The sequence below is a fragment of the Chlorocebus sabaeus genome, chromosome 16, assembly GCF_047675955.1.
Source record: "Chlorocebus sabaeus isolate Y175 chromosome 16, mChlSab1.0.hap1, whole genome shotgun sequence".
In the NCBI taxonomy this organism is placed as follows: domain Eukaryota; kingdom Metazoa; phylum Chordata; class Mammalia; order Primates; family Cercopithecidae; genus Chlorocebus; species Chlorocebus sabaeus.
Window position 1 is genome coordinate 66,142,610 of NC_132919.1, and position 22,736 is coordinate 66,165,345.

Here is a 22,736-nt window from a genome sequence, read left to right on the forward strand (position 1 = left end):
CACCTGTAATCCCAGCACTTTGGGAGGCCAAAGTGGGTGGATCACTTGAGGTCAGAAGTTCAAGACCAGCCTGGCCAACACGGTGAAATCCCCTTCTACTAAAATTACAAAAATTAGCCAGGCGTGGTGGCACACACCTGTAGTCCCAGCTACTCAGGAGGCTGAGGCAGGAGAATCGCTTGAACCCAGGAGGCAGAGGTTGCAGTGAGCCATGGTCATGCCACTGTACTCCAGTCTGGGTGACAGAGTGAGACTTTGTGTCAAAAAAAAAAAAAAAAGAAATTAAAATTTAATTTGCAATAATTCAGCAAATAATCGTAGTTATCTACCTAAGAGAAATGAAAACATACGTATAGATAAATGTACACGAATGTGCTCAGCAGCATTATTCATAATAGCCAAAAAGTGGAAACAGTTAAAGTGTCCATGAACTTACGAAATGGATAAGCAAACCATGGTCTCTGGGCACAGAGGTGTGTGCCTGTAACCCTAGCTACTCTGGAGGCTGGAAGGCTGAGGCAGGAAGCCTGGGCCCAGGAGTTTCAGGTTAGCCTGGGCAACATTGCAAGACCCTGCCTCCATTTAAAAAAAAAAGAGTGGTATAGCCATACAATGAAGTGTTATTCAAATATAGTACTGATACATGCTAAGATATGCATAAACCTTGAATACATTAGGCTAAATGACAGAAGCCATACATTGTATTATTCCACTTAATAAGTAATGTCCGTAAGAGACAAATCAACAGAGAATGAAAGTAGATTAGTGGTTGCCAGGGGGTGAGCAGGAGGGAGGTGAAGAACAGGGAGTGACTGCTATAGGTATGGACTTCTTTTGCAGGGGCATAAAAACATGCTGGATTAGGTAGTGTTAATGGTTGCACAACTCTGTCAATATACTAAAAAAAACCTAAATTATATACTTTACAAGGGTTACATTTTACAGTATGTAAATTATATCTCCATAAAGCTGTTACCTTTTAAAAACTGAATTTTCATAAATATTGCTTGAAAATCATTCTGCAATTTAAAAGATGTTCAGTAAATGTTAACTATTATTCTCACTGTTTTTAAAATGTGACAATCACAAAATAATATTTGAAAATAACTATCTAGAAAAACATAAAAATTTTAGATATATGCCAGCAGACAAAACAATTAAAACATTATATTTAATTACATGCATTTTAATTCTTTCCATATGGTCACTTTCGATCTTTTAAAGTGCATTTCAATGTATAAATTTTTTTTTTTAAGTTAAGAAACATGCTGCCTCCTGATGCTTACGTTAAAGAACCAAAAGCAGAAAAAAATTAGAGGCCGGGCGCGGTGGCTCCTGCCTATAATCCCAGCACTTCGGGAAGCCGAGGCAGGTGGATCACGAGGTCAGGAGTTCAAGACCAGCCTGGCCAATACGGTAAAACCCTGTCTCTATTAAAAAGTACAAAAATTAGCTGGGTTTAGTGGTAGACACTTGTAGTTCCAGCCACTCAGAGGGCTGAGGCAGGGGAATCGCTTGAACCTGGGAGGCGGAGGTTGCAGTGAGCCGAGATTGTGTCACTGCACTCCAGCCTGGGTGACAGAGTGAGACTCCGTCTCAAAAGAAAAAAAAAAATTAGAATAATTAGTGTCAGTGTTAAGCTAGTGCTGAGATCATAGCCACTGTCAACAGGCACTCAAAGAGAAGGAAGAACAAGGTGCGCAACAGGACTCAGGGAAGATCTCCCAGGAAGCGGGATTCGAGCCTGGCTAAGGAGCAGGAAGGGAAAAGGGCATCAGCTAGGATTTGCTCCTGCCTTACCCAGATTACCACCTGCCCACCATGACTACCACTCTCTCACCCCCATGTCTCCACCATTACGGGTCTTTAGTCAAAGGGAAGACACGGGGTCTTGAGGACTGAGGAAAGGAGGACCTAACAGAAGAGACCAGAGCTCCTGGTCTTAACATGCCCAGTCCTTTTATATGCATGTTTCAATACAAACTTCCAAACACGCCCATGCGTGAGCAGAATAGAAAAGCGTGAACCGTATGCAAGACTATTTATTACTGCATAACTAGGACACGCCTCTCTACTACTCACAAATCATGTTGCCTAACTTTTTCAAAACGCTTTTGGCTCTCATTTTAATTCCCATGTTTAACCTCTTGAGGTACTGATACCTGAAAACAGATGTCATTAATTTCCCTTATAATCTTGACCTCCCTATTGTTCCTGAAAGTACTATCATTCTTAGGGAGGCATAGGTGATGCATTCCTCTCTCTACACTCTATGTGTCAAGGCCTGAAGAACTCTAAAGTACCTCCTGGACTGATCTTCCATTCAGGACTACAAAACCCACCAGCTATCTCGTCCTTGTCAATCCATCCTGCAGAACAGAAGCTATGCTAAACTTCGTGGCATCCCTCTGAAACCACACCTCACTCTTTCAAGATCTTCCGATCATCCCATACCCAAAATTAAAGATTTGAAATAGATTTGAAAGACAGAGAGAGTTTCAGGCCACTTCCCTAGTAATTCTCTCAGTTTGGGAGAAAGGCCACACCAGTGGTTCAACAGCATCTCTGTGATTTGATGTGGTTCCGTTTCATGTTTGTGCATGGTGCTGCTGGGAATACAGCATATCTCCTCGGGGGGTTCAGGAGGGAAAAGGTCTGAGGATCACAATCTAGCCCAATCCTTATTCTACAGATGAGAGGGAAAGCACAGTTGCTATAGCCTGATCCTCTAGGTACTGCCCAACACAGCATACAAGGGAGCTTTGGTTTATTTCCTATTCACACTCTCAGGCTCTTGTTAAACCGAGTTACTTGAGACTGCCCACACTTTACAACAAGTGCCTGCTACTCCTCCTGCTCCCTCCCCCTCCCTCCTTCAATCTGCCTGTCCTTACCCTCCACATGCCCATCCAGGAAGCCTATGCCCACACCAATCCCCTTAAACAGGGTACATAATCTCTCCCTCCTTTAAATGCCCACTGCACTTTGTACCACACCTGTAGCAATCAGAAATTATACTGAAAAGATATTAAGTTGACACTGGTGGGAATAATATTGTCAAACCAGTGATAAATTCTGTTTGAGGTAAATCTATGGTTCCCTCATGGCATCTCTGCCACTGATCTCCACTGTCACAATCCTTAGAGGACATAAATCACTAACTCTCTCAGGATAACACCAGGACTTTTGTTTTATGAAGTCATCAGAGGTTCCAAGTTTTAAAATTCCAGGTAAGTATTCTCAGAAGTCTCACACAAGACTTGAGACTGAAACACAACATTCTGTTTTAAATACAATTTCTTAAAATTAGCAAATGCTTAATTTCAAAGTGCTGTCAGAACTTCACCAAATGCCTATTGAAAACACTTCCTACACAATCCTTCTCATTATATTGGCAATGTCATAAAACCTATAGGCTGAAATAATTCTAAATTTAAAAAGTCAAAACAAATTAATCAAAGCATTATTCAGCCACATGCCTTCAGCTTAAGCAACCCTAGGTGATTTCAATTTTACACTAAACAGTTGTCATCCTTACATTCTTCCCATAAAAGGAAAACAATCTTCAATAAATAAACTTTGTATGACTTTAGTAATATCAACTAAAGTCACTGCATTAAGTTATATTAGCCACAAAATACTGAGTTATTTCTTATACTAGGAGTGGGTGATTTCTTAGGAATGTCAAATGTCAGTAACTAAGCCAACGCTGTAAACTATAAAAATTAATCAAATTACTCTAAATTACCAATAAAGTAAATTCCTCTTTCAGCCTTTGCAGTACAACAGGATTCAAATTCATCATACTTCTTTATGTGTTATTCATATATCTTAAACCATTCTTCCATCTACACATTTACCTGACAGCCCTCCACCCAGGAAGTACAGACTATAAAACCATTGAAACTAGTACTGAGCCTAAACAACTCACTGTCACGCGTTGTTACTCATTCGAGGCAAGTGGGCATGTTCTAAAAGTTTAGAACTCAAAACATCACTCACATCTGGTGGGGTAGGGGGCAAGAGAAGGGAACTTAGAGGGCAGGTCAATAGGTGTATCAGTCCACCATGGCACACGTATACCTATGCAACAAACCTGAACGCTCTGCACATGTACCCCATTTTGTTTTTAGAAGAAATAAGGAAAAAAAAGTCACATCCATTTTACCATAATCTTAAGAAACAATGTGCTGCAAAAGGTAAAACATCCAAATTAACATCACAGAAAATAAAGGAAAATGCCTGGCAAGCAATATGAAACAGCAACTCAAAAACAAAGTAACTCTTGCAATGAAAAACATTCACTGGGCTGGGCGAGGTGGCTCACGCCTGTAATCCTAGCACGAGGAGGGCGGATTGCCTGAGTTCAGGAGTTCGAGAACAGCCTGGGCAACACGGTGAAACCCCATCCCTACTAAAACACAAAAAATTAGCTGGGCGTGGCCACGGTGTGCGCCTGTAGTCCCAGCAACTCGGGAGGCTGAGGCAGGAGAATTGCTTGAACTTGGGAGGCGAAGATTGCAGACAGCCAAGATCGTGCGTGCCACTGTACTCCAACCTGGACAACAGAGCGAGACTCCGTCTCAAATAAATAAATAAATAAATAATAAAAATAAAAACATTCACTGATCAAATTGTCCATTAAAACCCAATTAGAAAAGAACAACAACAAAAAAAAACAAAAACCAATTAGAACAATTTTTAGTTTCCTAAATCCAAAATATTTAGGGGTTATGACACCCGCTGTAGAATTATCAAAACTTCATCTATTACAAGTTCTCATCTACTAACAATAATTTATCCAACCAACCTTTGATGAGCAGCGGCTATGCGCGAAACACTGTTACAGGAGCTGCAGGGGAATAGGCTCAATGCTGTCTCTACAGAGTTAATCATTTCATATACGGATAGGACAAGTAGACACACAGTAGGCTACAAGTGTCATTGAAAAAAACAAAATAGGGCCGGGCGCGGTGGCTCAAGCCTGTAATCCCAGCACTTTGGGAGGCCGAGACGGGCGGATCACGAGGTCAGGAGATCGAGACCATCCTGGCTAACACGGTGAAACCCCGTCTCTACTACAAAATACAAAAAACTAGCCGGGTGAGGTGGCGGGCGCCTGTAGTCCCAGCTGCTCGGGAGGCTGAGGCAGGAGAATGGCATAAACCCGGGAGGCGGAGCTTGCAGTGAGCTGAGATCTGGCCACTGCACTCCAGCCTGGGCGACAGAGCGAGACTCGTCTCAAAAAAAAAAAAAAAAAAAAAAAAAAAAAAAAAAAAAAGTCAGGCCGGGCATGGTGGCTGACGCCTGCAATCCCAGCACTTTGCGAGGCTGAGGCGGACGGATCACCTGATGCCAGGAGTTCGAGACCTCGCAGCGTGACTAACATGCAGAAACCCCGTCTCTACTAAAAATACAAAATTAGGTGTGATGGTGCATGCCTGTAATCCCAGCTACTTGGGAGGCTGAGGCAGGAGAACTGCTTGAATTTGGGAGGCGGAGGCTGCAGTGAGCCGAGATTGTACCATTGCACTCCAGCCAGGGCACTAAGAGCAAAACTCCTTCTCCAAAAAAGAAAAACAAAATGTCACAAAAGTATCAAAAGTAAACACATTTTTTTAAAGGACACCTAGCTACAAATTGTAATTTAAGTCAGCTTATGCACAATCATCAATCCTAAATATTATTTGCTAGGCCTTCAAATAGGACTTACTGCCCTGCCAAAATGTCTCAGCTCTAACCAGAAAAAACTTCTCCAACGGGTGTATGCAATCCAGTCTCCATGTTTCAATTACCGGCTCTGGGTACAAAGACCAACATGTGATTTCTTAAGGTAAAAGTTATTACTATAAAAGATGTACTAGGCCGGGCGCGGTGGCTCACGCCTGTAGTCCCAGCACTTTGGGAGGCCAAGGTGGGTGGATCACGAGGTCAGGAGTTCAAGACCAGCCTGGCCAACATGGTGAAACACCATCTCTACTAAAAATACAAACATTAGCCAGGCGCGCTGGTGGGTACCTGTAATCCCAGCTGCTATGGAGGCTGAGGCAGGAGAATCTCTTGAGCCCGGGAGGTGGAGCTTGCAGTCAGCCAAGATTGCGCCATTGCACTCCAGCCTAGGCGACAGAGCAAGACTCTGTCTCAAACAAACAAACAAAAAAAAGATGCATTAAAAATTAGGTTGGGAAGAATTTACATGTATTCCCTTCTACATATAAGACATAAATATCGGACACTTGATTCATTCCCTTCATTCTCTAGCCAGCCTCCCAGGGCAAGTCTGGCAATGATTCTGACTATTGGGCAAAAGAAATTACTTTTTCAGTTTATGTTAGGACAATCTACATGGGTTTACATTTGGCTTAATATAATACTACCCTACTTCTCCAATAAGTATTTAAGCATTTATTTAAAAAAACAGAAACTTTGCAATTTAACCACTTCTACTACCCTAGTTTCTCTGAGAAAGACATGACACAACTCACTTCAAGGAAAAAAGCGTACTTTTTCATCACAAGTATTTCCTCATAAACTTTATTTTTTAAATGTTTTTAAAAACAGATTCTAATTAATCTAGATTTGCAAAATTATAAAGGAAAGTCTTGCCGGTTGTTGTTTCGGTTAATTTCACAATTTAGTAAACTGCAACCACGTATTTAATACAAAGTAGACTTTGCGGTGGGGGCAGGGGGCGGGGGTGTTTAACAAAATGCACCAGCCTAGAGAAATGTTTCTGTGTGAAAACATAAGAGGGGTTACCATGGAGAAATTCACTACGGATTTCAGGAGGGCTTTTTCCTCAGAAATAAGAGTGAAAAGAAAAAGTCGCTGTGTAAGAAATCTGATACTGACGCTGTGTGACAGAAGTTGGTCCAAAAGTTCATCTTCGGCAATTATGTCTAGATGATCAACTACACATCATCTGCAACAGGTGACACGAAACTGCACTCCCTAAGCAAGGCAAAGCGATCAAATGAGTTAAGACGCGCGTTCCTGCGGTCTTATACTTTTATTTTTGATTTAACCAAAACAATTTTGAATCGGATGAATTACCAAATTTGGTTGGGTCTTGTTTGGCTTTCTGCTTTGCTTTTTAATCAGCCATTTACCAGCAGCTGTTGCACGGGCCCATTAGCACTCGAATAATAAAAACACACAGTACCAGATAAGGTTCCCCTACTAACCCAAATGATCCGTTTCCTTAACACAATTTAAAAACCACAGCTAGGGGTGTGAAAACAGGCGTGTTTTTGTGTGTTTGTATGCCACAATCTGTCCAAATCCTTAACTCCCTTTTAAGGAACAGATATATAATAAAAATCCGAAAGGAACCACATTAGAAATGCAAAGAGGTTTGCAAAACCAGAGGCTTCTTTCATTCCGGAAAACCACACCAAAACAAGGGGAGAAAAATGAATGCAAAGGATATGTGTTTGCCAAAGTTTCAATCCTGCCCGGTGGAGACACTGCACACGGCACAAATTCTGAGGAGGAAAAAAGAGGGGGTTGGCAGGGGGGCGGGGGGGGGCAGCGAGAGAGTGCGGCCTGCAAACTGCAACAATGCAATCTCCACTTTGAACAATGCGCTTCTTTCCCCTCGCATTTCCCCCTCTGCTTAGGGGTCGGCGGGGTTGGCGGGAGATCGGAGCAGGATGCACACCACATAAGTGAGCAAGCGGGGAGGGCGGAGAAGGGCAGAGGAGGTGAGGAAGGAGTCTGCAGCAACTGAGCTGCGTGGGTACCTGGAGTGCTGCTGTAGGTACTACAGCTCCTGAAGCTGCTTTCCGTGTAGTATCTGGCGTCCTCACCGTCGTCTTCCAGCTCCTCCCGATAATCGGAGTCATCGTCGTGCACCACTTTGCACGTGCTGCCCCTGCCTCCTCGCCCCCGCCCCTCGCCCGCCCGGGTCGCTGGTGCTAGCGCCGGGGCCCGGCGGCGGCGACTTCCGCCGGCTACTGCTGCCCAGCCTGGGCGAGCTCAGCCGCGTCTTGGGCACCACCTCAGCTTGGCGGCTGCCCACCTGCCCCGGCTGCTACCGTGTAGCGGCGAGCGGAGCCTCCGGATGGGTCCGGACGTGGGCGGCGGCGGCGGCGGGGCCGGGGCGCAGCGCTGCGCAGCGGGAGCCGCGGGATGCTTGGTCGGCCTGCCCCACCGGCCCCTCTTGTTGGAGCCTGAGGCGGGGGAAGAAGGGAAAGTGGACGGGGAGTGCCTGGCGCAGTGGGGACGGTGGGGAGCGCCGGGGCCGGGTGGGGAGGCCCTAGGGGCCGGGCGGGAGGGGCCCGGCCGGCGGAAGCGGGTGGAGGGAGAAGGCTCAACCGAATTGCTGGGGCCCCACTCCGGATCGCCTTCAACCGCCATCTTACTTCTTCCCGCTACTGGAGGGCCGTCACGCGAGCTGCGCCGCCGACGAGCCTGCGAAGGGGCGAGGTGGCGCGGCGGCCGCTAGGGAGAGCGCGGGAACATTGAGTCGAGAGCGGAGAGCCCGGGGCGCCGGCGCGGCTGGACTCCGAGCGCGGGTGGCGCGGCTGAGAGAGACCCGCAGCTCGCTATACGCCCGGCGTCTAAGGCTTTCGGAGACCACAGTCTCCGCGGACCCCTGGCTGGAGCCCAAAGCTAGCCGGACTTCCTTCCCGCGGCTCCGCTTCCGCGGCTCCGACAGGAAGGCAGGAGAGCCCCCAAATATCATTCCGCCCCGCCCAGCCCCCTAGGGAAACAGCTAGAGAAAGAAAAAAAAAGTCGCGGATGGGGGCGGCCCGAGCGACCTAAGGGACGGGGCAGCGCCAGCGACCGAGGGAAATTAGTCGGGGTCGGGGGACAGGGAGACAAGCCCCCAGAATTTAGGAAACTGCGAGGCTTGGAGCTGGAGTCCTGAAATTGACTCCGATGACAACTGTTCCGGATCTGTGCCGGGAGCCACGCTCCCGGATGCCCCGCCCGGAGGGAGGGGGGCCCTAAAACCTGTTGCGCGGAATCCCCACTCCGAAAGCCTCAGTAAACTCCAGAAGGCAGCTGCTGCATGTTCCAATCTCCCGCCACCTTCCCAGTGTCCCAGCTAGGACCCCGACCACCTAAGCAAGAACTTATCTCTCTTTTGCAGTGGAAAAGAGGGAATCCTGCCCGAAACCTACTTCACGGTGTTATAGGTTTGTATTATCGGGAAATAACCTTTATTTATTTACTTGAGAAGTCACTAGGTTTGAGTTTAGCCCAGGGTACATATCATGATGACATTTCAGGCACCCTCAAACCTTATCACAGGGACTCAACTCTGAGTGGTTGAAGTCAGCTGTTCAGATAAGAGAAAGATTTTATAAACTTTAATATTTATTGAGATAAGTGACAACCAAAAAGTAATTAAAAAATAGTTGGCCGGACGCAATAGCTCACGTCTGCAATGCTAGCCCTTTGAGAGGCCAAGGCTGGACGATAGCTTGAGGTCAGGAGTTCGAGACCAGCCTGGGCAAGACAACAGGACCTCGTCTCTAGAAAAAAAATTGAAAAATTAGCCGGGCATGGTGGTGCGCACCTGTGGTCCCAGCTACGCGAGAGGGTGAGGGGGGAGGATCACTTGAGCCTGGGAGGTGGATGTTGCACTGAGCCGTGATTGCACCGCTGCACTCCAGTCTGAGTGACAGAGCACTCACAAATTTTAAAAAAAGAAAGAAAAATACCTAACAGGATTCTGTACGTCAAATGGCTTATTTCAATCTTATTAGGAAAATGGAACACATACATGAAATGAAAATTAAAATACAAGTACTAATTGCCAAATAAATGCATTCAATACAATTTGGTTGAGCTCTAAGGGTGACAAATGTGTATATGGCTGCAGGGACTAGGTAGGTAATGTAAGTCAATGAAGTAGACAAGGTGAAGACCTAGGCCAATGGAAATGCCATGTTTTGTTTGAAGAGGATGGCCAGGTGCGGTGGCTCAGGCCTGAAATCCCCACACTTTAGGAAGCCAGATGGGCGGATCGCTTGAGCCCAGAATTTCGAGATAAGCCTGGCCAACATAGTGAAAACCCGTCTCTACTAAAAACACAAAAATTAGCCGGGCGCTAATTTTTATTAGCATGCGCCCATAGTCCTAGCTACTCAGGAGGCTGAGGCAGGAGAATCGCTTGAACCTGGGAGGCAGAGCTTGTGGTGAACCAAGCGAGACTCCGTCACCCAGCAAAGAGAAAAGTTAAACAAAACAAAACAGACCAAAAAAGCCCCAACTTTTCTTTGAATGGATTAGCAGGTATTTGATGTTTTGCTACTTTATGCTTTAATGAATTTATCTTTCTGTGGCTTCAAGAAGAAAAATGTTAAGTCAGTGAATACTGTATAGGTTGAGCATCCCTTATCTAAAATGCTTTGGATCAGAAGTGTTTTGGGCTTTGGAATATTTGCATTATACTTACCAGTTGATCATTCCTAATCTGAAAATCTGAAATGCTGTAATGAGCATTTCCTTTGAACAGCATGTTGGCACTCAAAAACTTTTGAATCTTGGAGCATTTTGGATTTCAGGTTTTCAGAATAAGGGTACTCCACCAGTATCCTTTTGTTTATCTATGATTTAATATAGCCCTTCTTTCTCAGAATTACTGAGTGACTCATTCCTGTAATGCTACTAAATTTTTATTCATTTTTTATCTTAATAATAATATTTAGGCCGGGCGCGGTGGCTCAAGCCTGTAATCCCAGCACTTTGGGAGGCCGAGACAGGTGGATCACGAGGTCAGGAGATCAAGACCATCCTGGCAAACACGGTGAAACCCCGTCTCTACTAAAAAAATACAAAAAACTAACCGGGGCGAGGTGGCGGGCGCCTGTAGTCCCAGCTACTCGGGAGGCTGAGGCAGGAGAATGGCGTGAACCCAGGAGGCAGAGCTTGCAGTGAGCTGGGATCATGCCACTGCACTCCAGCCTGGGCGACAGAGCGAGACTCCGTCCCAAAAATAAATAATAATAATAATAATATTTAACATTTATTGATCACTAATGTGCCCAGGCACTATGGTAGATGCCTTATCATTATACCTTTAAGTCCTATAGTGGCCTGCAGGCAGGTTTTTGTTATATCCTCATTTTACAAGTGAGGTAAATAAAATGTCTTAGAGGCTCAGAGAGCTTGTGTTTTGTCCATGTCCACATATCTTATAAGCAAATGAGCCTATTTAAAGCCAGATCTCCCCTAAAGCCCAGTTCTTTCAGTTCCCTCAGTTTGCCATTGAGGAAACAAGAAAATCAGACTCACTCTCATCAATTGCCTCACACATACTCTTGAATTCCTTTTGAGTGGGAACAGACATACCATTATATGTGTTCCTCTACATCTAGTCCTAGACATTAATTTACCTGCTTCTTTTAAGTTAGTGACCATCTCTGTTGAAGTCTTTAACTCCATTAAAAGTGAATGGAACCTTAGGAGGGTTTTAGGCAGGAGAGAAAGCTCCTCTCCAGTTTGAGCTTCAGTTGTCCAGAAGTAAAGAAGAGGGATGAGGTATTATTTGAGACAACTCCTTCAAGAACCAGAATTTAGCAAAGCATTTACACCATTTTGATGAAAATATTTCTAAACTATATTATAAAATTAGCCAGGTATGGCGGCACATGTCTGTAGTCCTAGTTACTTGGGAGGCTGAGGCGGGAGAATTGCTTGAGCCTAGGAGTCTGAGTATGCTGTGAGCCATGATAGTGCCACTGCACTCTAACCTGGGTGACAAAGTGAGACCCTGTCTCTAAAATAAATTTATTCTAAAATAATTCTAGGCCGAGTGCGGTGGCTCATGCCTGTAATCCCAGCACTTTAGGAGGCCGAGGTGGGTGGATCACAAGGTCAAGAGATCAAGAACATGTTGGCCAACATGGTGAAAGTCCATCTGAACTAAAAATACAAAAATTAGCTAGGCATGGTGGCACATGCCTGTAGTCCCAGCTACTCTGGAGGCTGAGGCAGGAGAATCACTTGAACCTGGGAGGCGGAGGTTGCAGTGAGCCGGGATTGCGCCTCTGCTCTCCAGCCTGGGCGACAAGAGTGAAACTCTGTCTCAATAAATAAATAAAATAAAATAATTCTAAATACATTCTGCTCACCATATTGTTACACTGATGATCTTAAAGTTGATTGAGAAGTAGCTGAAACTGGCTTCCACAGAGTACTCTCACGTGGTTCTGAATTTTGAGGTCATCTTTCTTTGTGTCATGTTTTTTAGATGTCCTTTCTCAGAGTCAGTCTAGTTTGAGTAAGACCTGCAGGGATCTCTTGTGAGCACATATATTGAGTTTTAGTGCATAAGCTTTGTTTTAACTTTTCACTGGGTAGATGAAACTCAGGTAAGTGGCATTATGTCTAATATATAAAATATTTCCCCCCATTTTTAAACAGAGAAGAAGATACAGAAAATGAAAAGAAAATGTGGTACTACAGCACAAAGGTCCAGCTTGCAGAATTAATTGACTGTCTAGAGAAAGATTATTGGGAAGCAGAACTCTGCAGAATTCTGGAAGAAATGCGTGAAGAAATCCACCGACACATGGACATAACCGAAGCCCTGACCGATAAGGCTCGGGGCAGTAACAAATCCTTTCTGGCGGCAGCTAATGGTGAGAGGGGCATTTTCTCATTTTATTTTTGTTAAGTCTGAGCTAAACTGTTGGTATGAAATCAGTTGGTTTGAAATCAGTTGGTATGAAATGCAAACTTTGAAAACAGATTAAAATTTTCTTTCTTTCTTTTTTTTTTTTTTTTTTTGACAGAGTCCCGCTCTGTCACCCAGGCTAGAGTGCAGTGGCGCAATCTCGGCTCACTGCAACCTCCGCCTCCCGGGTTCATGCCATTCTCCTGCCTCAGCTTCCCATGTAGCTGGGACTACAGGCGCCCGCCACCATGTCCGGCTAAATTTTTGTATTTTTAGTAGAGACGGGGTTTCACTGTGTTAGCCAGGATGGTCTCGACCTCCTGACCTCGTGATCCGCCCGCCTTGGCCTCCCTTTTTTGGTTAAGGTACAACGTCAACCTGGTACTAGAGGAGGAAGGATTCACAAGAGTTGAAAACTGATGGGGAAGAGAAGGGAAAACTAACATTTTTGAGTGCCTACTGTGGCCAGGTGCTCAACTAGGTGTTTTACAATTCTTTAACCCTCTCAACAACTTTTTAAGGAGTATATTGGCAATGAATTCAACACTCAGAAGAATTCCCCATTAAAACACCAGTCCACCACCGTTACCTTTATTTGCTCTCTCTGGTAACCAAAATCTTGGCTTTGATAGTCAGTTTGGGACCACCCAGTCCAGGTAAATACCCAAAATAATGTCTAATGGTGTTCTTTGACTTGGAGTTATATGAGATGAAAACAATGGAAACTACTGAGGTTCTGATAATAGCCAAGAATAATTTGTAACATAACAGGAATTTCAGAATCGTAGTCTGTCCTCATGACTTTGACTTGATGTTAACCTCTCAAACAAAATACTTCATTTCTAACGTATAGCTCTCTGGTTTTTATACACATGCATGTCTACTTTAGGTGAGTTTAATTCTATTTCTGAGAGTTAAATTTTTCTTCTGCATTTTTCCTCAATATTTTATGAAAAAAATTAAATGTACAGAAAGGTTTAAAGAATTATACAGTTACCAGCCTGACCAACATGGCAAAACCCCATCTGTACTAAAAATACAAAAATTAGCCAGGCCTGGTGGCACACACCTGTAATCCCAGTTACTCAGGAAGCTGAGGCAGGAGAATTGCTTTAACCTGGGAGGTGGAGGTTGCAGTGAGCTGAGATTGCGCCCCTGCACTCCAGCCTGGGCAACAGAGGCAGAGTTTGTCTCAAAATAATAATAATAATAATAATTATACAGTAAATACTCATATATTCATTATCTAGATCTGTACTTTACTATATATTTATAGCTAAATATACAGCTTACTATATTTGCTTTATCCTATGCCTGTATGGTAATTAAGTTTTATAATGCTTTATTTTGCTTGTTTGAAGGAAGTTTATTTTTAGAAGAAATTTTTCTAAGTAGAGATGGTTTCTAAAACCTGTTAGGTTCATTCTTTGTTTAGTTTTGAAATATTCATGCAAAGTGTAGAATATACATGTTTATAGAATATGCATATTTAGTATAGATCAGATACAACATAATTTTCTTTCATCCTTTAATGTTTTTCCCTCTGCTGAACACTGGGTCTATTTTTGTTGTTTTGTTGTTGTTGCTGTTGGTTGTTTTGTTGTTGTTTTTTGAGACAGAGTCTCACTGTATCACCCAGGCTGGAGTGCAAGTGGCATGATCTCAGCTCCCTGCAACCTCAGTCTCCTGGGTTTAAGCAATTCTCATGTCTCAGCCTCCCAAGTAGCTGGGATTACAGGTGTGCACTACCACGCCCGGCTAATTTTTGTATTTTTGGTAGAGATGGGGTTTCACCATGTTGGCCAGGCTGGTCTCAAACTTCTAGCCTCAAGTGATTCACCTGCCTCGGCCTTGTGAAGTGCTGGGATTCCAGGCCTGAGCCATTGTGCCTGGCCCTATTTTTGGTCTGTTTTCCTTATGGCTATGACTGTCATAGGCTTTTGGACCTAAAACCAGTATGAATGTGTGTATGTATACACACATTTACATACACACATATATACAAGAGTGTTTAGCAAGATAGACTATTTGAAATTAGAATCTTTATAGAAAATCAGAGAACTATGGTCATCCAACCTGTGCTTTTCAACCAATTTAAATGGTCTAAACTTAGTAGGCAATTAAACATTTTTTTTTTGTTTGGTTTTCATTAAATGGCCTGGGAAAGTTGGGAGGATGTACAATGATTTGGTTAAGAAAAGCTATAGGATGTAGCTATGTTTGAAAGACAGCGGGCATGGTGGCTCACACCTGTAATGCTAGCACTTTGGGATGGGTGGATCACTTGAGGTCAGGAGTTTGAGACCAGCCTGGCCAACATAGTGAAACCCTATCTCTACAGAAAATATAAAAATTAGCCAGGTGTCATCAGTGGTGTGCACCTATAGCCCCAGCTACTTGGGAGGCTGAGGTGGGAGAATCTCTTGAACCCGGGAGGTGGAGGTTGCAGTGAGTTGAGATTGTGCCATTGCATTCCAGCCTGGGCAACAGAGCAAGACTCAAAAAAAAAGAAAGAAAAGAAAAGAAAGAAAGAAAAGAGGAAAGCTGTGCCTCTAAGAAAAGCAGATAATCGGTAACTACATTTCTTTTTCCAAATAAAATGTTCTTTAAAATATAGTAATTAAGGGCTGGGCAGCGCTTCACGACTGTAATCCCAGTGCTTTGATAGGCCAAGGCAGGGGGGTCGCGTGAGGCTGGAAGTTCAAGACCAGCCTGGGCAACATAGTGAGACTCCATCTCTATTTTTAAAAAGATTAAAAAATTAGCCAGGCGGCTGGGCACAGTAGCTCATGCCTGTAATCCCAGCATTTTGGGAGGCCAACGCGGGCAGATCACGAGGTTGGGGGATCGAGACCATCCTGGCTAACATGGTGAAACCCTATCTCTACTAAAAATACAAAAATTTAGCGGGACGTGGTGGCACGCACCTGTAGTCCCAGCTGCTGGGGAAGCTGAGGCAGGAGAATCGCTTGAACCCAGGAAGCGGAGGTTTTGCAGTGAACCAAGATCACACCACTGCACTCCATCCTGGAGCAAGACTCCGTCTCAAAAAAAAAAAAAAAAGAAAAATTAGCCATGCATGGTGACACACACCTATAGTTCCATCTGCTTGGGAGGCTGAGGTGGGAAGATCACTTGAGTCTAGGAATTCAAGGTTACAGTGAGCTATGATCACTTCAGTGTACTCCTGGGCAAGAATGAGACCCTGTCTCTAAAAAAGTAAAAAATAAAATTTTAAAAAAGGAAACACAGGCTGGGAGCAGTGGCTCATGCCTGTAATCCCAGCACTTTGAGAGGCCGAGGCGGGTGGATCACAAGGTCAGGAGATCAAGACTATCATCGCTAACATGGTGAAACCCCGTCTCTACTAAAATACAAAAAATTACCCGGGCGTCATGGCTGGTGCCTGTAGTCCCAGCTACTTGGGAAGCTGAGGCAGGAGAATGACGTGAACCCAGGAGGCGGAGCTTGTAGTAAGCCAAGATTGCGCCACTGCACTCCAGCCTGGGCAACAGAGCGAGACTCTATCTCAGAAAAAAAAAAAAAAAAAAGGAAACACAAACCCAAAAATCCAAAGAGGAGTACTGTGGATATACATGGTATTAAAAGTGTTTGTTTCTTCTGGCTTGGTGCGGTGGCTCATGCCTGTAATCCCAACACTTTGGGAGACTGAGGCAGGTGGATCACCTGAGGTCAGGAGTTCGAGACCAGCCTGGCCAACGTGGTGAAACCCCGTCTCTACTAAAAATACAAAAATTAGCCACGTGTGGTGGTGGGCGCCTATAATCCCAGCTACTTGGGAGGTCGAAAACAGGAGAATTGCTTGAACCTGGGAAGTGGAGGTTGCAGTGAGCCAGGATCGCACCATTGCTCTCCAGCCTGGACGACAAGAACAAAACTCCGTCTCAAAAAAAAAAAAAATGGTGTTTCTTCTTATTCACAAATATTGTACTCAAGTTGGTAAATTTATTTTTATGAGGAAACAGTTTAGCAATTCTGAAACTATTTTACTATGTGCTAGGAATGGAATGAACAAATAACTAGATATATTACAGATAATGTGAGCCAGATTTCTCACTGTCAGAGAAGTTACAAATAAGCAAGTGGGCAATGGTAAATGAACCTACACAGACACATAGGCTTTCACTCATACACATATGTGCCTGCAGAGATAAATGCAGAAATAATAATAGATGTGTATATTTATCACTACATTTCTTAGCTCTGTTGGCCAAGAGACCCTAGAAAGCAACACTCCAGTTGTAACAAGCACACCAAGCACCTAGATTGTGACTTCTAACATCATTTTCCAATTTGTTCTTCAAAAAAGAACAAAGGCACCTTGGAGAGATGGTGGATTCTAGGACTAGGGCAGGGAAAATACAAGGTGAACCTGGAGCATCTTGTAATACTGGAAAGTTAAGAAAACGCTGAGTGAATGAATGAATGGATGGATGAATGAATGAGTGAATATGTATCAAAAGGACACTAGACTTGGAAAGAGTACCAAGTGACCAAAGCTGAAACAATTTATGCAACAAAATTAAAAGTGACAGTATTGCATGATAACCCAAAGAATATAATTGATATCCATGAGTCCATACTGATACACCCTGGTTTCCGTGCACTGTGGTCCTTCTATATCCCGTGGTCTGTAACATGCCATGGCATCACTCTGTCTAAGTTGAAAGAAGGTGAGTGTGCTTAGAGACTTAATGACTTTCAGAACAGTTAAGGGATTTCAGAGAGAAAGTTCTTACAAAAGGGCCTCTGTTTTCTCATTTTACAATTGAGGAAATGATGGCCTGGAGAGGTTAGGTAGCTTGCCCAGAGTCACACAGCTAATCCAAGTCAGATTTGCAGTGGGTTTTGGGTTTCTAGGTTTTGATCACTACAGTGTGCTGCCCAGACTGTGGGTCTATGTCAGCTTGCAGTTTTTGTCATCTGTCACAGATATGTGTATCTAGCCTATATTTTTAAAAGATAGACTAACTTTACTTAAAAAAAAAGTAGAACGCATAATTAGCATGTATTTTCTAGACGTGAAGATACACCACATTGATTGAACTCTCTAAACAAAATTTTGTTTGTAATATTGATTGTTATTTCATAGGTCTAATGCTTTAAAAATACTTAATTTTTCCTCTTTAATAACTTGTACTGAAACTCTTAAGTGGCATTTGTTGTACTTACTGTTCTATTTGGTTATATATAGAAATAATTTTTTATTTGTTTTCATTATAGAAGAAATTTTGGAATCTATAAGAGCAAAAAAGGCAGACACTGATAATGTTAAAAGCCCAGAAGAAATAGAAAAAGACAAGAACGAGACTGAGAATGACTCTAAAGATGCTCAGAAAAGCAGAGAATTCGAAGACCAGTCCCTTGAAAAAGACAGTGAATACAAAACACCAGACGATGACCCTGAGCAAGGAAAATCTGAGGGTAAAAAATTACTTGATTAAAAAGAAATATTTCATCAGTGTTATTTATGAAACCTCCAGTTTTACTTGCAAAATGAAAGTGAAACATTGTAAGCAACTACTTAATTTAATATTTCTAAAGATATCAGGATACCCTCCCCTCTTGTAACACGTGTGACAATTGTAATGAGTTTTACGTAATAGTGGATTTGCTATAATATTATACTCATGTCTCTATACTTGCCATTAAGTTGCCATTTCCGGGCCGGGCGCGGTGGCTCAAGCCTGTAATCCCAGCACTTTGGGAGGCCGAGACGGGTGGATCACGAGGTCAGAGATCGAGTCCATCCTGGCTAACACGGTGAAACCCCGTCTCTACTAAGAAATACAAAAAAACTAGCCGGGCGAGGTGGCGGGCGCCTGTAGTCCCAGCTACTCGGGAGGCTGAGGCAGGAGAATGGCGTGAACCCGGGAGGCGGAGCTTGCAGTGAGCTGAGATCCGGCCACTGCACTCCAGCCTGGGCTACAGAGCGAGACTCCGTCTCAAAAAAAAAAAAAAAAAAAAAAAAGGAAGTCTCCAAGATGAACAGTGCCCTTCCATACTATGCATCCTGATCAAATCTCTATCAATTCTTAAGAAAGGTCTCAGCACATTTTATATCAAGCCCTTCCCTCCAGGTCAATTCAAGACACCCGAATACCATGTAAGGCTATTAAGTGCCTCATGAGTAGTAACAATTTCTCCCTTTTTCCAGTGTTACACTACCATTGATCATTCTGTTTTATTTTCAATTAGCATAGATTTTAAAGCTGTAAGGCATTAAACATTAAAAACAAGTTCAATAGCATGCTCTCCTCTTACTAAAAAAACCAGTTTTGAGAATTATTTTCAGTAAACTTTAATAACATCTATAAAGTCTGAACTCAGTGCTCTACTATGTTAGGATACTTTGAAAGGATTACTTCCTAAAGGATCAACAGTTCTTCACGACACATTTTTTTTTACATTAAAGTTTTTAAAATTAAGTTAACCTGGATCCTGGATTCACTGTAACATTTTACCTAATTCATTTAATTCAGGCCAACACTATGAAGTCACAGTTATTATACTTTGATTTAGAAGGTATTTAGACTTTAGGTCAGTTTCAATGAAACCAAAATTCATGTAACTTTAAATTCCACACTTACCTACTGTCTTCTAACTGTATCACTGTCATTTGGCCCAAGTTTGCATAAATCCAACCTCTGATCTATTTGAAATCAACAAAGAAAGCAATGAAAACATTACCTGATATCAGGGATTCTAACATCTATAGAGTGACAATAATTTTCCACAATCTATTAGAAATCAAACCTATCATTTAAAGAATTCAGATTTCAAAAACTATGAAGTACTGGTGTATTACATTGCCAATATGCAGTCACTTTCTCTCCAAAACTTTTAGACCACTTTAGTCTGAGTCTTAATAGTTGTTGTTCTTAAGGAATTTATCCCTGAGCCTTGGTTTTCTCACATATGACAATATGTGAATCCTTATATTTTTTTAAGGATTAAATCAGATAATTATGCAAAACCCTCAGCATAGTGCCTGGGACGTACGTGGTCAACAAATGTTAGTTGTCATTATTATTTTGTAACTAACCATTTCAAATGACATGTACACAAAAAAGTATTAATAAGAAGCCAAGAATAAACTGTAGAATCTGGGTTTGCATCAGTTCTGCCACTAACTCATTCAGGAGCAACTCACTTATTCTCTCAGATGCCTCATCTGTAAAAGAGATATAACACTGGTCTGACCCTGAAAGTTACAGTAAGGAACAATGTCACCCAAAGCACGCTGGTTTTACTTTGATTACAGCACTTATAGCTGAATGCTTTTACAACTGTATGCCATCTGTCTACTTATTTGTGAATTGATAAAAGGAGGAGACCATATCTTAGTCTTTGTATTTTCCACTCCAACCTGGTAGAACATTGCATCAGGTAGGAGCTCAATGAATATTTGATAAATTCAGTATTACTGCATGTCAAAAAGGTCAAATAATACAATGAAACAGTCACAAGAAACACAAAGAAAAATCCATGCCCTTAAAACTATAGTCCATAGTTATCCAACCAAAAATTTAGACACTTTTCTCTTTGTAAAATAAATGGGTGCTACTAAGTTGACTATACAGTGGATTCTGCAGAGCAACTCCTTCTCTCCTATTCAGTCCTTCCACTGTGGCATGCTCCAGCAGGCCTTTGCCCTTCCTTCTCAGAGGACAGGATTCATGCCTTTTTCTCCTTTATACAGCCAGGGTTTAGAACAGTAGCACATTAAGTCTTCAATAAATCTTGGGTAAATTGAACTAGGAATAATGTCAGACATTTGACCTATAATTTTTCAGTTTGCTGAGTAAGAAAACAGTGCATTTTTATATGCAACTCGTTTTTTTCCAATCCCACTGTCCTTTCTCTCCTGTTGGTTACCCTGTCAGCCCAGAAATACAAGAACTTCTCAGATGCCTTTAAATACCTTGGACTAAGAACTTCTAGCTCAGTTTTCTGCCTTTTTCCTTTTTACAAGGTCAATACATATCTATGCTGTGGTATCACACTACATTAAAAGAGACAATCTCTTAATATATTTAACACTCAATACTAAATTTACTGTTTTTTATTAATTTCTTTAGATACTATGCGAGTTTGTTGAGCATAAGAATCTGGGCTAAAATCCCATTACAATGACTACGGTATTTTTTACATTATATAAAAAAGAATTCTATAGAAACAAACACACAATAAGAACCTGTTGAAAAAGGAATTCCCATTTATGCTCCAATGGAAAGACCCACCCAAAAGACTGTCACCTGATTGTTAAGTCACCTTATAAATCCATTATGAAAACCACTTCTAATGTCTTGATCTTGGTCTAATCTTCTAAATGCCCAGGTTGGTGATAAACTGAGCTACAGTTAAGTAGTTAATGGAGCTGTCGTACTCTCAAAATAATGTTTAATCTTTCTTTAACTTTTAATTTTGTCACAGCTGTTTTATATATTATACCATTCTTATCCCTTCATAATTGCCCTTTAACTGCCACCTTAAATACTCCAATCACCTCAATAAAAACATTTTGTCCACAAATCAACCAAAACCAGAAAAGGGTACTAAGACATTTAAAAAGGCATATACTTCCTGACACCTTTCTTTTTGCCGTTCTGGATATCAATCATTTCTTAATACTTTTAAATTAACTGGAAATGAAGCACCAGCTCTCACTTAGCTGTAAGTTTCACGTATTTAAAACGTTTCATTTTTAAGTCTACAAAATAAATTTAGACCAGGAATTTTTACCAATGTTTCAGACATACACAAGAAGTTGTGTTTGAACCCCTACCGACATACTCAAATATATATCTTATTTATGTACATATATTTGAGAATACATATATAGTGTATGCATATATGTATATGCACATGTACATATACACATACACACACACACACGTATATATCTTTTTTATTTTAAAAAGCGCTAGTATCTACTCACAACCAGTGTCTTTGAGGTGGCTGATGGCATTGGAAAGAAGACGAACACAACCGAGAAATCCAGCACCTTGTTTCTTATGGATCTTCTTGTGATTCCATACACTGATCGTAACTGAATCAGACTTTTCAATATACCAAAAAATCAAAACGGCTGCAAGAGTAAGTTGGTAGTTACAGGCAGTTGGTGTAAAATTTTTCTTTTCTTCTTTTTATACCCTAAAGTTACAAATATGCTTCAGAAGCTGGCTATATTATGCAAAATATGTCTCGAGTTAATCCACAGGATTGAATTTAAATTTTAAAAAATCTTGAAAGTAAAATTTTTAAAAACAATTTTAGTATATTTTTATCACATCTGCCAATCTCAAGCTGGGCTATAGTTCTGGTTGGTAAAAAGGCTATTTTAGTAGCTAGTGTCTAATAACACTAAGGGAGTTTATTAAATAACTTCTTTTCAAGACCGGCCTGAGCAACACAGTGAAACCCTGTCTCTACTAAAAATACAAAAACTAGCCAGGCATGGTGGCGGGCGCCTGTAATCCCAGCTACTCAGGAGGCTGAGGCAGAGAACTGCTTGAACACGGGCAGCGGAGGTTGCAATGAGCCGAGAATGCGCCACTGCTCCAGCCTGGGCGACAGAGTGAGACTCCGTCTCCAAAAAAAAAAAACAAAAACAAAAAAAAAACACTTTCATTATTATGGAAGTTAATTTGAGAACTTCATTAAAACGTTCACACCAATAATCAAAGAACAGCAGCAATACAAAGTAAGGTACAGCCAATCAATCCTAGGAAGTAAACACAAGCAAGAGAAATCGCATGTAAAGGAACTGAAGAATAGCAAATTCAAAAATTACAATATTCCCAATTCTAAAGAAAAATGAATGAGGCTGGTAATGAAAAAATAACACGTCTTACCTTAAGAGGCATCCAAATAGCATTCATAGTGTCAGGATATAAAGACAATACTCAGAAATGAGCAAGAAGTCTTAGTAATTCCCTCAGTCACCAAGTATAAGCAGGTAGGAAAATCTTTTGTTTCAAAAAGGTATCTGAAAGAGAGGACTTGCATTTAGACTAAAAAATAATCGAGAAAATGCAAATAGTTTAAACTACCTGGGCAGGGATCTTGAAGTACTACTTGT

The 22,736-nt window shown here is 42.1% G+C and overlaps 1 protein-coding gene across 1 annotated transcript; it reads left to right on the forward strand.

Annotated features, from left to right (window-relative positions):
- Nucleotides 1-7,499: 7,499 nt before the first annotated feature.
- Nucleotides 7,500-20,165, forward strand: LOC119622070 (nucleosome-remodeling factor subunit BPTF). Its single transcript, XM_073005187.1, has 4 exons — nucleotides 7,500-7,667; nucleotides 9,098-9,143; nucleotides 12,379-12,596; nucleotides 17,876-20,165. Coding segments are annotated over exons 1-4 (486 nt in total). The 5' UTR covers nucleotides 7,500-7,666; the 3' UTR covers nucleotides 18,097-20,165.
- Nucleotides 20,166-22,736: the final 2,571 nt, after the last annotated feature.